The following is a 15,000-nucleotide window of genomic DNA, read 5'->3' on the forward strand; positions in this document are numbered from 1 at the left end:
TCTCTGTTTGTCACGAGTCTGACAGCAGTGAGGTCGCGTGTGGGGTAACGTACGCGTTGTGCAGCAGGCAATGAACTCAGCGGAAAACATTAAGGGAACCTAACGGCGCTAACCACGCACAGAACACATAAGTCGCGCACACCTGGTCGCTATTGGGCCTGGGGATAACAAAGCGAAAGTGGTACGCGTACCATCCGTGCACTTGCGTCGCAGCATCGTGATTAATCACTGATACTCTGGTAAAACGTAAACACGGCGCGAATCGACAACAATAAATACTATTAACGAACATGGGAACGTTGTCGCGGCACCAGGTAAGCTATACACGATGCAATTGGTAATCATCGGTCAGACAGAAGAGTACTTACTGAGTTTTTCTATGGGACTTGTCACGGGGGGACTCAGTTTAGGCTCGTAGGGTCTATGTCCCCCTGACCTCTGTTTTGACGCTCGCTCGTTAGGCTAATTTCTGAGCTAACCTAACCCTAACCTAATCGCTAACCCTAACCCGTAACCCTAACGGGCCTATATATATTATATATTATATATACTATATTATTAGTCCAGAAATAGCTTAAACGAGCGAGGCTCAAACAGAGGTCAAGTGGGACATAGACCTTATCTGCTCTATTAGCATGTCATTTACGCACCTTCACCCAACTGTGCGTGGTGAAATTTACTGAGAGTGAGGTGAAGGACAGGATCGATACGAGGGTTGATGGTTCAAAGGAAGGAAGAAGCGTAAGCAATTGCGGTTACTCCACACCGATCCTACCAACGTGAAAGCGGATTGACACACCTTAAAGAGTTGTATGTAGCTCCTACACATTTACACGCGACAGTTTGTCAGCACGTGCATCACTATTGGCGACCAGTTGCGTTGCTCACATTGTTGTTCCAATCATTACTGTTCACAAGGGCGACAATAGAAAAGGGGAAGGGCTACAGCCCCTACAGCCCCTCTCCCTCCGCCGGGAGAAAGCGGCTACCACGCCCCTCTACATGCAAGCTACAGCCCTTCCTCTCGCGCTCGAGAGAATCGGGCTAACAGCCACTATCCGCGCTCGCGCCGGGAGAACAGTAATTTAAACGTCGGTCGGGAAATCCATGAGGACATTTGCATCTGGTGTTTCTGTAGCCTACCTGTAGGCCCGCGTGCTGTTCACATTGTGTGGCTGAAAATAACTCTGCACAAGATAAAAAGATTCAATTATCTGTCACATCTGTGCTGTCAATCCCACAGTTATTATCATAGCTATAATCAAGAATCATGTATGCCTTTCGAGTAAAAAACGCTAAAATGAATTTTAATCTCTTATAGCCTGAAAAAAACCCCAGATGTACTTTGTTTTAGATTGTAGCTTTTGGCCCCCTTTACTCGAAATGTAGAGGTTTAGCGCCCCCGCTCTGTCGTGCGGCCTTATATATATACAGCCCCACACTCGTCGAATACCTTTGCCACGCCTTCCACTCTCACACACACGCTGCGCGCGCCACACACACACACACACACACACCACACAACACGACACACACACACACAGCACACACACACACACACGAACTGCCGACCGCACACACTCACACGTACACGCGCGCACACACACAACACACACACACACACACACACAGCACACACACACACAGCACACACACACACACACACACACCAGGCAACACACACACACACACACACACACACACATACAGCACACACACACACAGCAACACACACACACAACACACACACACACACAACACACAGCACACCACACACACCACACACACACACACACATCGGGGAGCCGTTAAGCTTCCGCTGTCAAAGGACCTTAGCCCCTGTTTTAGGGCAATCGCTGGTGTCACACAGCCCCATTACGTTGAAGATCTTTGGCCAAACACCCGGAAGGGAAATATTTCACGAACCCGGGAATGGTGGTGTAAACTTTGCTTCGCTTCAAAGGCGAACAGCATACGAGGCGCAGTAGAGCAGGAAATCGCCGCCGTTGGTCGACGTTTGTTTGTCTAAAACTTCTAGCACGCAATCTGGTTGGGCGGAATATAGGAAACCCTGGTCACCTCGCTGCGTCCAGGCGGTGTTTCTCACGGTGACCTCTGTACGGAAATACAGTAGCCAATATATGTATGCATTCTTACATATATTTCTTTCTTTAACTTTAGTTTGGCCACGTATAGTAAAATCACAGAGCCCGAATCTTAATATGGAAGAGGGCTTATGGACTTTAAATATCACCTAGACCTGTAGTGCCATTAATTATTTAGGAATCAGGTTTCTAGATACTTTATGAGCGTTGAGCTTTGCTTATACATATCCTGCTTTGTATCCTTAACTGAGAGATTGCCCACGATTTCTATTCGTTGATTCTGTCCTTCTACTATACCGCCTGCGCATCCTACGTTATAACTACTTTGTGTAAGTCTATGGTTGTTACTCTGGTGTTTACTCCTGTACAAATGTACAGCAGCGCATTTTATATTTTTAAGCGGATATTTATTTCCAAAGAATTTGCCAATGCTTACGATCGTCGTGTTTATGGCCCGTCTGCTGTTTATGCCGTGTTTTAGGCCTAGCGCTGTTATGGGTTGTTTGCGTCCTAGACGTCGTCCACCGTGTATGACTAATGCAAAACGCAAATGTCGAAGAAATCCTTAGAACATTTACACACGAGATTTTCAAAAACGATCCGGACATTTACTTAAGAGAAATTACATCCGTCCTCTGCCATTTCGATATCGCAAGGGTCATACATTTGCATTGTTCATACGCGGTGTGTTTTGGACGTAGGTTCTAAGACGCATCGTGGTAAATAGGCCTTAAACGACAATGTGCAGTCCATTATTTGCTGCGGGTATGCCTTTATATCTGACACCTGCGTGACTCCGAAACCTACGCATGAATGACTCAAGCGTTAAGTTATTAAGAACTCTATCTCAGTTCCTCGCAGATGTTTGCGCGCGCCGTTTATAGCCTTAGTAGATGCTACCGCACACACGGGAGAGTCATGGTCAGCTACGTGCTGCTTGCCGGAGACACCGAGGTGGGCAAATATCTTGGTGTTTAATTTCCCAAGCATGGTGTGTCTGTGTGGGCATATATGGTTAAGCCGCGCAAGTACATGGCTTGAGTTGATTGTCCGCGCTTACGCCGCTATGGATTCTAGAATGCGAGAAAATAACTCGTGACTCTTCCAAGAAGTGATTAAAGCACCCATACGCTAATATAGTACTACAATGTACGAGTCTATATTAATCACATGACACGTTGTGTCGTGGCTGTTTGCATTTAAATAAAACTTCAAACTCTTTCATCCGATTTTACGTGAGTCAGCTGCCTTATAAGAGATATTTAGAAATTTTACTGTAATTCTACTGTTGTTTAGCAAATTGATACGCCCGGTAATTTGATATGTATGACGAAGCCAATAAATTAAGGTTTTGAAATTTGAAAAAAAGTACCAAAGGTGTATTTCCACGCTATTAAATTATATCACATATGGCTTACGACTATGATCACATCAAGCGTGTGGCGCAGTATGAAATGTAATACGAAAAATTAACAGTAAACGGGAGGCAGTAACATTTTTCATAATAAGGTTTACACGGATGATAATGACGTCATTGTGCGAGAGTCATTCACAAACAATGCGCTTTCCGGGAATTGTTTATTAAATTGAGTAGCGGGGCACGGACGCGCTCGAGATGAGCGCACAGTTGCACATGTACATGGCGGTTAGCACACCATATCTCTCACCGATGATCATATGGAAAGCATTCACTTCTGCACCTAATCGGATTGTGTTTTTTTTTATTTGCAGCCGGGTTGATCAATGCAAGGAACATTAACTCAGCCGCGTCCAGGAACAGGACCCAAGTGGCAGTGTACACATGAAAAATTTGATTAAATGTTTCTGAGAGTCAAGTAAAAATTGACTCGTTAATTACCGCGGCCGTTGATGGTTCTCCCACTGCCTCACACCGGAGTGCCCAGAGTAGAACTTTTGCGATACGCCGCCCCTCCCCCCCCGCGCATTGTTGGCTGCGGGGCAATCTTGCTGCAACGCTTGTGTTTGTCAGTTTAATCTTGAAGGAGTCACTGGGTCACGTATAGGGTACACGGCGGTAATGCTTTTTATTTCATGCGTGGTGCCATACGGCACGTATAGGGGAGTCGCTAAGGGTGGGCACGACCCCACGTAATCGTCACGCTCAGTCAAGCAAAGAAAAACCATGTTATTTTTAACACTGGCTTTGAGGCATAGAAGTTTTAGTCGGATACCTTAAGAACTGACCAAGCGCCTCTCTCTCGGTCAGCAGGCACGGAGACTCGGTCAAAATTCTATTCAGTTTCCATGCTGTCAGCGTTAAGGCCGTTAAGATATTCTAGTAGGAATCAAAAATCACAAAACGCGCTGCCCGACTAGGCTTCCTGCAAGCAACTCATGAGAATGTCCATTTATTCTGCCACTATAGCTATCGTAGGCTGGGAGGCACCAAAGTGGCCCTGCAGAACATGCGTACACGAGTCCGATGCGCAGCGTGAATGCAGGTTAAGTATATAAGCTCTGCCAAGCTCACGCACTAGCTGAAGGATAAACTAGTATAGCTAGCGCGTTTGCATGCGGATATTCCAGCAAGGAATGCCCGCCACGGCGGTCTGGACCGACAGACGACCACGTTGGTTGCCGTATTAGCACATACTATAAGTAATTATAACCGCCGTAAGGACCAGAGAGCCGGATTCCTTAAGTAAACACGTTTATATTAAAAATTTTGATGCAGGCAAATAGCCTTCATGCTCTGCCTCCGTGTGCGCATACCATCGGTTAGGATATGTCGATGATGCTGGGCAGACGCAGAATGCTAATGCTCAACAATGGAGAGTTAGCCTAATCCGAGAAATGGTTCAATTGCTTCAGGAACGGCAATAACGTCTGTTGCGAGATTGTAGATCTCTGTTACTGTCAGCTTGGTTTGCTTTTTGACTGGGTAGAAACACATAAGCGCCAAACCCATGGTGTACACATATTATAAGCTGCTCGCCGCGAATGGCAATCGTTTTGATAGCAGTTATAGCATAGTAGCAGCACAGTGGCCCAGATTTATATTGCGCGTAGACGTTGGTACAGACACATCGCAGGTATCGTCGCCCGCATGAAGCACGAGTTACCGCTATTAAAATTAATATCTGCCATTCAATTCCGAGAATATACAAAATGCAACTCTGCGTATTATTGAGCGATATCGGCAGTAGTATAGTATGTAGGCAGATTCAGCATAAGCATCCTTATAGGATAGCATAGCCAGCCATAGCAGACTATAGGATGTGTGATGTCTGTGTGTGATACCCGGCTGTCATCACTAATTTCACAGAGGATGGTGATAGTAGGCCGAGCATAAACGATAGTTAATCCGAGAATTCATCAAGAACCTATCGAAGATCCAACGTCAAACGACTACAACAACTGAAAAGGAAGTGATAAACGAGGGAGTTATCAAAAATCATTAAAGCGTTTTTTTTACAACGCAATTCAGGCTGTGCACAATAATACATGTCACCATTATTGCATTGATAATATATATTATAATATATATATATATATATATATATATATATATATATATATAGCGAGAGAGAGAGAAAGAGAGAGAGAGGGTCTATTTATAGCTCTATAGCACACACTATTTTGTAATTAATAGTTATTGGCATGAAATGTGCCTCTCACCGCTTAGTTGCGTTAATTAGACCCTGCATGATCACCCGAATTCAAGAATCGTTTTTCATTCCTCAGGTTTACGAAGTTCTTCAACACAGCCCTAATATCGCAGATGACATCCGTAAAGTCCACGTACTACATTTCAGGTATCATTAATAGCAAATCGCGATTATGTGGCGGGAGCACAGCCTGAATCATACAGACAACAGGTCTGTATGCATCGCAATGCAGTGTGCTGGCAATAAGTCTAAATATTTTGTCTAAATAAATAATGTCATCATAACATTCGTTCCACTAAAACGGTTGTGCGTGTAATAACGCCACTATGGCGGAGGTAATTTACGCGAATATACACCGGCTATTCGTAAGCCAGGCAGGACACTTTCACTTACAAGCCTGTGCGTTCTAATTCAATTCAGCCCAGGTAGTGTGAAAGCAAGGTTTGCTGTCGAGCCCAAGAAACAGGTGAACGAGAGCGAGATGGTCATCCTCATTTCGGAGATACTTATCGCCTACGCAGAAATGAACGACAATAGTATCGGGGCACTACAGATACTCCCGGACTTCCCTGTCGGATTAGAACGTAGGTTTTCGAAGACGATAACTTGCGGGAGCATCCAGGCAAAGAGAATATTGTCGTTCGAGATTTTAAAACCCGCGTTATATCACTTGTCGTATTGACATGGCTATCGCTTTTTCTTTCCGAGCACGAAACTGAAAAATGAAACACCATCATGGCAGCCAATCAAGCGCGTCCTTGACGCTGTCGTCAATGACATTCCTACATTGTTTCGATCCTGATAGCTACGAAAATGTTCACACAAGTCATAGTAAACAATCTTCATTTCATAGCAACCATATGCACGACGGTAGTAGGCGCTACTTGTTCCTAATTACGTTATAGAATTAAACTATATACTGCACTGTATAATATATAATAAACTATATACATATTATACACCCAAGAAACAAAACCACGCGCGTATTTCTTCTATTTGACAGAATACATTAATGAATGTAAGCTGAACAACGGCAACTGCGGTCACGAGTGCGAATGGATCTTTGCTTCTAACGAGCACAGGTGCAAATGCCCTCCAGGAGAATTCCTTAGTGATGATCTATCCAGCTGTCTCGGTAGGTCTTTACGAAATGAATGCGTTATCCTCAGGGCCGTAGCTAGGAATTAATGTATGGGGGGGGGGGCAAGATGAACGAGTGCCAGAGGCGCTCGCTTCTAGGGGGGTCTGGGGGAATTTTGAAATATAGAAGCTCTGAAATGCCATTTCCAGCCATTTCAGGTAGATTACATACCCAAAACTCCTCAAACGGTTAAGCGAGTATTTTCTAATCTTAAGTTCCCATTATTCTTTACTGGATTCTTCATTATACTTCACACGAGAAGGATAGTGAATATTGTGGATGCGAGGCGCCGTGAGGCCTGTGGGAGGGAAGGTTTACGAGCCAATATCTCAGCCTAGGAGTATCGTATTGACAAGCGGTTGGTCTTGTTTTAGAGAGCAAAGAATTCTGCTTAATGCAATACCATAAAATAATTTTACACTTGCAGGTAAAGTAGACTAATATTGCCGTAAAATAGCACTATTTTCCCGTTTTTCCGTTGTACAACTATATATATATCGTTAGTTAGTATATATACAATTTTACTTTTAAGTGACATTACCGGAGAAAACTGTAACATTTGCGGCACGACCTCCCACAATGACCATGATGGAGACGTCGACGACTACGAAAACTACCACCTCAAAACCAATAACTACAGCAGCGACTATGGAACCAAAACTAAAACCAATAGTAGAAACGACAGCAGAACCAACAGCTACACCAACAGCAGAACCAACAGCAACACCAACAGCAGAACCAACATCAGAGCCAACATCAGAACCAACATCAGCGCCAACAACAGAAGCAACAGCAGAAGCAACAGTCGAGCCAGCATCAGAGCTAACAGCAAAACCAACACCAGAGCCAACAGCAGAACTAACATCAGAACCAACAGCAGAACCAACACCAGAGCCAACAGCAAAACTAATATCAGAACCAACAGCAGAACCAACTGCAGAACCAACAGCTAAACCAACATCAGAACCAACAGCAGAAGCAACATCAGAACCAACATACGAGCCAACATCAGAACCAACAGCAGAAGCAACAGCAGAACCAACATATGAGACAACAGAGAACCACATACAAAGACAACAGAAGACCAAGAGCTACCAACCAACACCAGAGCACCAACATCAGAACCAAACGTAGAACTCACAGGCAAGAACCAACATATCGAGACAAGTACACAGAGCGCAAGAGACAGAACCAACATAACGAGGCCAACACCAGAGCAACAGCAAACAAAACAGCAGAAGAGCCCGAACGCCTGCAGAGCAACAGCAGAACCAACCATATGAGCCAACAGTAAAAGAAGATAACATAAGGCTAACATCACGAGACAACAAGCAGAACCAAACATACAAGACAACAGAAGAACCTAAGACTAAACCAACAGCAGAACCAACATCCACGAACGAATCACGTAGAAACTCAACAGCAGAACAAACATATGAGACAACAGGCAGACCGCCAAGAGCCCAGAACACAACATACGAGCCAACACCAGAGCAACAGGCAAAAGCAACAGCAGAGCCAACTGCAGAAGCAACAGCAGAACCAACATATGAGACAACAGTAGAAGTAACATCAGGCCTAACATACGAGACAACAGCAGAACCAACATACAAGACAACAGAAGAACCAAGAGCTAAACCAACATCAGAACCAACATCAGAACCAACAGTAGAACCAACAGCAGAACAAACATACGAAGACAACACAGAGCAAGAGGCAGAAACCAACCATACGAGCCAACACTCAGAGCCAACAGCAGAAGCAACAGCAGAACCACTGCAGCTGAATGCAACAGCCCAGAACCTAACTGCAAGAAGCCAACAGCAGAACGCAACAGCCAAGAACCAAACTCAGTAGAGCCAACAGCAGAAGCAACAGCAGAAGCAGCAACAGAACCAACGCTGAAGCCAACAGCAGAACACCAACAGGCAGAATCACTGCGAATCAACGAGCCAGAACCAACAGGTAGATCCAACAGCAGTAAGCAACAGGCAAAAGCAACAGCAGAAGCAACAGCAGAACAACAGCAGAAAGCACAGACGAATCAACTGCAGACAACAACAGAACCAACTATGACGCACGCTCTACGGGCAGTTGGATTATGGAATCATACAGCGGATATACGCAACTGCAGAACATGTTCGCAACAGCAGAATCTACCTCCTTGTCGGGTAATCCTGTCACCAGCACCCTGAACTCATAGGTCTATCTGCTGAGTCTCGTATCTAATCGCGTGCGCGTTGATATAGCCAAGGCACAGCAATAAAGGTCGAACAACCCTAGGAATGGCATCTGAGGTGGCCCCATATCACTGATGTGGTCTCTGTGTGTTGCTGTCTGGCAGTTGCTCTGCAGTTGCCTTCGCTGTTGGTTCTGTTGAATGCTTCTGGCGTTGGTTCTGTTGTTCCTTTTGCTGCTTGCTTCTGCGGTGGCTCTACTGTGGTTTGACTGTTGCTTCCGCAGTTGATTCTGGGTCTGCTGTTGGTCTTCCTGCAGTCTTCTTCTGTTGATCTGCGGTTGGCGTCTACTGTGGTTCTGGTTGTTGCTCTGCGTGATTCGGTCTCCTGTTCTCTGGCTGTGCTTCTGTGTTTGTGGGCTTTGGTGTCGGGTGTGGTTCTGCTTGGCGAGATGAGCAACAACAGATATCCAATAGGCAGTAGGAGTGCGGAACCGGCGAGCATAGCATCTGCAGAAGCACAACAACACCTAAACAGTAGATAGCGCAGTAGCAGCTCCGTTAGAGGCCATCCAGCAGCAATCAACAGAAGTAATCAACAGCTAGAAGCAACAGGAAGAACCTCCTGCCTAGATGGCTCTGCTCACAGAATGCTATGATTCAGCGTCAGCTATTGCGGAGTTCTACCTGTTGCTATCCTACAGTACAGTATGAAGGTTCCCTCGACCTGGGTTGACGCTCTGTGCCCAGAAAGTTGGTAACTGCCCTAAGTCTTGAGCCTATGTGACCTGCTCGTATAGCCTCAGTGCGTAGGAGTACCGCTCGTATAGTCAGTGTGTTGCGAACTCTCCGAACCAGCGAGAATCCCCGAATCGAGCTTCCGTAGTCGCTTTTCTCAGGTCCAGTGTGCTCGAGTACAGCGAAGAAATAGCAGTTAGAGTCAAGAGAGCTATGTTGACATGCCAATAGACAGTAGGTAGTTTGCGAGGCGGATCAAGACATCTGGGCGTCTTATCTGGCGCACATGTCCTATTCTGTCATATGGAGTTTGCCTACAGCCGCACAAACGAATTGCTGACTCGATCTTCCGGAATGTAGCCTTACATATGACCTCGAACTACCAGATAGACTAACCACTTGGGTGATCTCATTAACGTGAGCTACGCATCTCCAACTCACTCATCCAATCCTTGAATCGATGTCAGTCAGTCTCTGCCCATTTTCGTCTCGCTCTATCGCATATAACATCCAGCAGCAGGCTTTTGCCGTGTTCGACTCAGCAATGTAGTGACATCGGTGTGGCGTAGAGCTGTATACACAGCCTCAGGGCATCACTCACTGTCACATTTATGAGCGTCCACGTGCTGTCCTGTCTCAAGTATCGCTGGTTGCGGCGGTACTCGCTGAAGGTCTGTCTCTACACTGCTGGTGGTATCTGATTGCTCTGTTGCGCGAGCAAGTATGAGTACGTAGCTCGTTCTGGTTCTCTGTTGTCTTGTATAGCGTGCTTAAACCTCCGACGTCTGACTAGAGACTTAGCGACCACAGATTCACTGTCCACCTCGATTGATCAATAGGCTCGAGTTGTTTTACTCGATTACGCGCCAGCAACAGAACATATCACGTCATGAGATACGCACGGTCGAACACGACGATATTTAAGTTTGAGTATCCGGTTTGTCACCTGACACTTCACTCTATCATGCTGACTAGCTGGCTATAGTGGTTTCTGCTTCGATTGCTTTCGTCGACGCGCACTCAGGCCGTGAGGACGACCAGAATCGCATCTAGCGACCCCTTGTGTCCTGCATTGTGCTCTGGTATGTGCTCGTATGGCGAAATCGGTCTCTGGCCTGAGAAACGTGACTTGATCCTGAGGCATCACGCGTATCTGACAGCGAGGAATTACTCGTACATGCGATTGGTTCTACCCCATGCACGATAACGCCCACTTCAACCCTGCGAACGAGGCAGTCCAACGCTATCTGAATGGTGCGTATGTAGCAATTCAAGAGCTCCCAGCTACATCGGTTATCCGGTTACCTGTCCGCGTTTGTCTTGACTGAATACTGTATAGGGGCACTTCTCTGCAACGACTAGGGATTCTGTCCTCGGCTATGTCTAGGCCCTGAATCGTCAAGCCACTGTCTACTCAGTGCTGTCCACGAGAACGCCTCACCGTGAATATATATTAGTCCTCTGAGCGTCACTCTCTGGACTCGTGCCTATGTTACTGAGGCCTCGTAAGCCATAATACTGGGTACCGCCCCTCCCGTCCTGACTATGTCCTTCAGTAACAATGGTGTATTACACCCGTGTGTACGGTGGTTGCTCTCGGCACCGTCGCGGTTATATGCTGAGTGTCATGCGTGCCTTAATCCACGTTGGCTAACTGGATTTTTCTTACTGCAGTTGGCTTCTTAGCCTGTTGGAATTCTTTTTAGATGTCACTTCAGCCTGTATACTTGCTGTTGCTCTGGTGTTGGTTCTGCTGTTGGTTCTGAATGTTGTTCTTTGGTCCTTGTCATCATCTTGGAGATCTCTCGGGTGCGGTTACACGTACTAGTAATAAGTTTCTAATCTAGCACATACGTACTGAGGAGAGTTCATTTATGGGCCGACTGTTGCTAATTCAAGCATCTGCCGCTGTTAACCTTCTTGTTGTGTTGGGCGCCTGACTTGTGTCGTTAATTGATCGTGCATGGTCTGTTTCACGATGTTGGTGTCGGCTCGTGCTGGTGTTGCTGTTGGTCTGCTGTTGGTGTACGTGCGTTCTGCGCCTGTCCGCTTCTACTAAGTTGGTCTTATAGTTTTGTCGTGCCATATGTGGCTGCCGTAGTCGTTAAATCAGCGATAGACCGTGTAGGGTGGTTTAGTTCACGCGTTTCGTTCGAGTCAAGGAGCACTGCTTCCCTCAATGCAAATCATGCGTCAATGTGGTGGGTAGGTGCGTAGCGCAGTCGTTCAACAACCTGTGACTTGTTTCGAGCGTCTCTACAATCACTCAACCGGTACTGTGTGTGCCCATGGCTGTTGTTGACGTGTATCAAGAGAAGTAAAATTGTATTATAATGGTCACTCCAACAACGAGTATATATCGTCAGTGATTGTTATAGCATGTACATACGGAGTGGAAAGAAAAAACCGTGGGCAGAGAATCCGAGGTAGCCTAAACTTCATGTGTATCAAGTTCTCAGCTGGCATCAGAGGCAAAACTAACTTATCTACTGGTGTCGATTGAGCAACCATCTGGGATTAGCGTCCCAACAGGACGAAAATGATTAGATTTATGTTTGCGCAACGTTAAGTCCAGAATCTCTTGCTCTGTACAGCTTACAGTCTTTGAGACCCCTTATAATAAAAAACGATCAAAGTAACCCGAAGTGGGTTAAAGCTTTTTGATTTGTCAGAACGCGAATTCACGTGATCTTGAATAAGGCCTCTTGCAAGTACGACGGCCCTAGAGTGTCAAATATTTGGCCTCGCTAATATGCAGCTTTTCCCTGCACCCGTTACCACCCGAGCCTCGCCCTGTCATGCCGCCGCCTTCTAGTACACGCCAGCAGTATGTCCATGCCTGATTTGTGTATAGGAAGCCACAACGACTAATGTCACTATCCTTCTCGCCTGTCTGCCGAGATGAAAGTATGTCCATGAGATGAAGAATCCAGTACAGATAATGGGAACTGAAGAGTAAGTGTCAGAGGACGGCTACTGCATACCGAGAACGTGTTGTGCGATGGTGAAATACGATTGCGCCGGAAAGGATGACGAGAAAGCGTAGCTGTAAGTAGGACCTTGTATCCTTAGATGACATACCTCTCATCGTACATCCTTCTCCTCATAGCGCCGCTCGTATCTCTCTTACACTCTTTCTTCTTTTTTCATCCTTTTCCTTCTTCTTTTCCTGTTTTTGCCTTCGCTTTATTCATACATTATGATCATGCGATCGCGGGGCATCATCATTATCACCATCATCAGTCGATCATCATCAATCATCATCAGTCATCATCATCATCATCATTCATCAATCATCATCATTATCGTTATATCATCATCATAGTCGTCCAGTTATCGTCTGACGCCGTCGTTCTTCCTTCTTATTAATTATTTTAATTTGCCCGCCTCCCCTCTTCCTTCTCCTCTCTTTCGCTCTATCTTCTTCTTCTTCTCTCTTCTTCTTCTCTTCTTCTTCTTGCTTCTTCTCTTCTTCTTCTTTCTCTTACTTCTTCTCTTCTTCTTCTTCTTCTTCTTCTTCTTCTTCTTCTTCGATGTCGTCGTCGTGTCGTCCGTCGTTCGTCCGTCGTCGGCGTTCCTCCCTTCCTTCGTTTTCTTCTTCTTCTTCTTCGTCTTCTTCTTTCTTTTTCTCGTAAGGATTACGAGAACTAATCCATTCTCTCCGGAATTTTCTGTCTAATGCTTCCCTCTCCCTAAGTGGGTATTTTGAGGTCGATGCTCTTTCGTTGACAGGTTCGTAAATCGTGCCGCGAGAACACCTCGACGATTGGCTGTCCCTTGGTCATTTATCGCACTTTTTTGCAATGTAATGGTCCCACATTCTGACAATGACGATCGCTTCTAAATCTTCACAGATTCTCCTGATCATTTTATCATCCCCGGCACGAGTGGTCTGTACGCAGGCAGCGTGTCCTATAGCCACAAATGTAGGGCGCATCTCTCATTCTCTATTTTCCTACTTAGCTCAACGACATAGCAAATTTAGATATAGGTGTTTGTACATCCTACCATCCTAAATAACGATTCAAGCCCAAGATTTCAAGCTATACACTTCGTGCTAAAGCCGGCGTGTAAAGTGTGACAAAACAGTCGCTCTCACAATATTCCATGTCATACCAAAAATTTGTAACAACCTAACGATTCTAGATGAGTTTGCATTAATGCATAAGAGTGACGTAAGTGACTATGAATCCATGACCGCGGAAAGAGTTTCTTATTACTGTCGGAGTTACACAGTATGACATTTTCTATCAATCTTTTAGACAAGCCTCCGACCGGAATGTGAGCGGGTCAGTTTTTGGTGCTCTGCAGGACAGACGTGGCATCCCACAGTTGGACATGCGACAGAGGCGCGGACTGTACATGCGGGAGAGGACGAAGTAGACACATTGTGTGGTTGATATTTTTGGCAAGAGCACACAGTTCATTCGTCTCATATACTTTCCCCACTCGAACAGTCGAAATATTTATTTTGGCGTGCGAACCGGATACGAACACCGCAGACAGAGCTTGGTTTAGCGGGCAGCATCGGTACACCAGGGCTTTAGTAACCCTCTAGTATAGTAAATAGAAGTCGATGCAGCAATTCCGATCGATTCCAATATATAACACATTTTGATACAATCTATGTTGTAATAGGTCTATTTAAAAATAGATAAAATTTATTTTCACGAGGTGGAAAATAGAGGAGCGCGCAAAATTGATTGTGCCAATAATAACTGTACTGGAAGTCATGAGTTTGTATATTTTCGACTCTTAAGCGTGGCACTGACGACGCAGTTCCAGTGCAGTGCGGGTGCTGCATTGTCTGTCGAGCGCTGGCGATGTGGCCAGCCCGAAACTGTGACGGACGGGGTCCCGCGATGAATGGGGTTGTGTGAAGCTGCATCAATTCGGGGGCCGCGCATCGTGGGCAGGTGCTACCACTCGACGAACGCTTTGTTGCCGCGTGTGCAGCGATGGGTGGACACGCGATCTGGGGCACACACCGTCTGCCTAACAGCTTGTGCCAGTATAGGTTATTATAGCTATCAAACAGGCCCGCACGAGATGATGCCTGTAGGCAATTCGGCTATCGCCATCACTAGTAAAACGAATGTCAACCACATAATAAACGACCAAAGAAAAATGAGTTAAACATCGCTTATTGTATTTCTGAAAATTCATTTTTCAAAGGCTGAATGTATTCTCACAAATGCGAGTGCGTAAGTT

At 45.7% G+C, this 15,000-nt stretch overlaps 2 protein-coding genes across 4 annotated transcripts in view; both read left to right on the forward strand.

Moving 5' to 3' along the window:
* LOC106809900 (mucin-5AC-like) overlaps positions 1–8,740 on the forward strand; it is a 45,603-nt gene extending 36,863 nt beyond the window's left edge. For all 3 annotated transcript variants that reach the window (XM_014813140.1, XM_014813148.1, XM_014813158.1), the window contains exons 6-10: positions 5,811–5,881; positions 6,155–6,318; positions 6,738–6,869; positions 7,408–7,918; positions 8,351–8,740. In XM_014813140.1, coding sequence (XP_014668626.1) covers positions 5,811–5,881; positions 6,155–6,318; positions 6,738–6,869; positions 7,408–7,918; positions 8,351–8,732 — 1,260 coding nt within the window. In that variant the 3' untranslated portion in view covers positions 8,733–8,740. The remainder of the gene's footprint in view (positions 1–5,810; positions 5,882–6,154; positions 6,319–6,737; positions 6,870–7,407; positions 7,919–8,350) is intronic.
* A 3,969-nt stretch (positions 8,741–12,709) lies between these two features.
* The window catches only part of LOC106809509, an 11,869-nt gene continuing 9,578 nt past the window's right edge, over positions 12,710–15,000 (forward strand). Inside the window, exons 1-3 of the mRNA XM_014812606.1 lie at positions 12,710–12,744; positions 14,052–14,168; positions 14,550–14,584. Of these exons, the coding sequence (XP_014668092.1) occupies positions 12,710–12,744; positions 14,052–14,168; positions 14,550–14,584 (187 nt within the window). The remainder of the gene's footprint in view (positions 12,745–14,051; positions 14,169–14,549; positions 14,585–15,000) is intronic.

The sequence above is a fragment of the Priapulus caudatus genome, unplaced genomic scaffold, assembly GCF_000485595.1.
Source record: "Priapulus caudatus unplaced genomic scaffold, Priapulus_caudatus-5.0.1 Scaffold15, whole genome shotgun sequence".
NCBI classification, from domain to species: domain Eukaryota; kingdom Metazoa; phylum Priapulida; class Priapulimorpha; order Priapulimorphida; family Priapulidae; genus Priapulus; species Priapulus caudatus.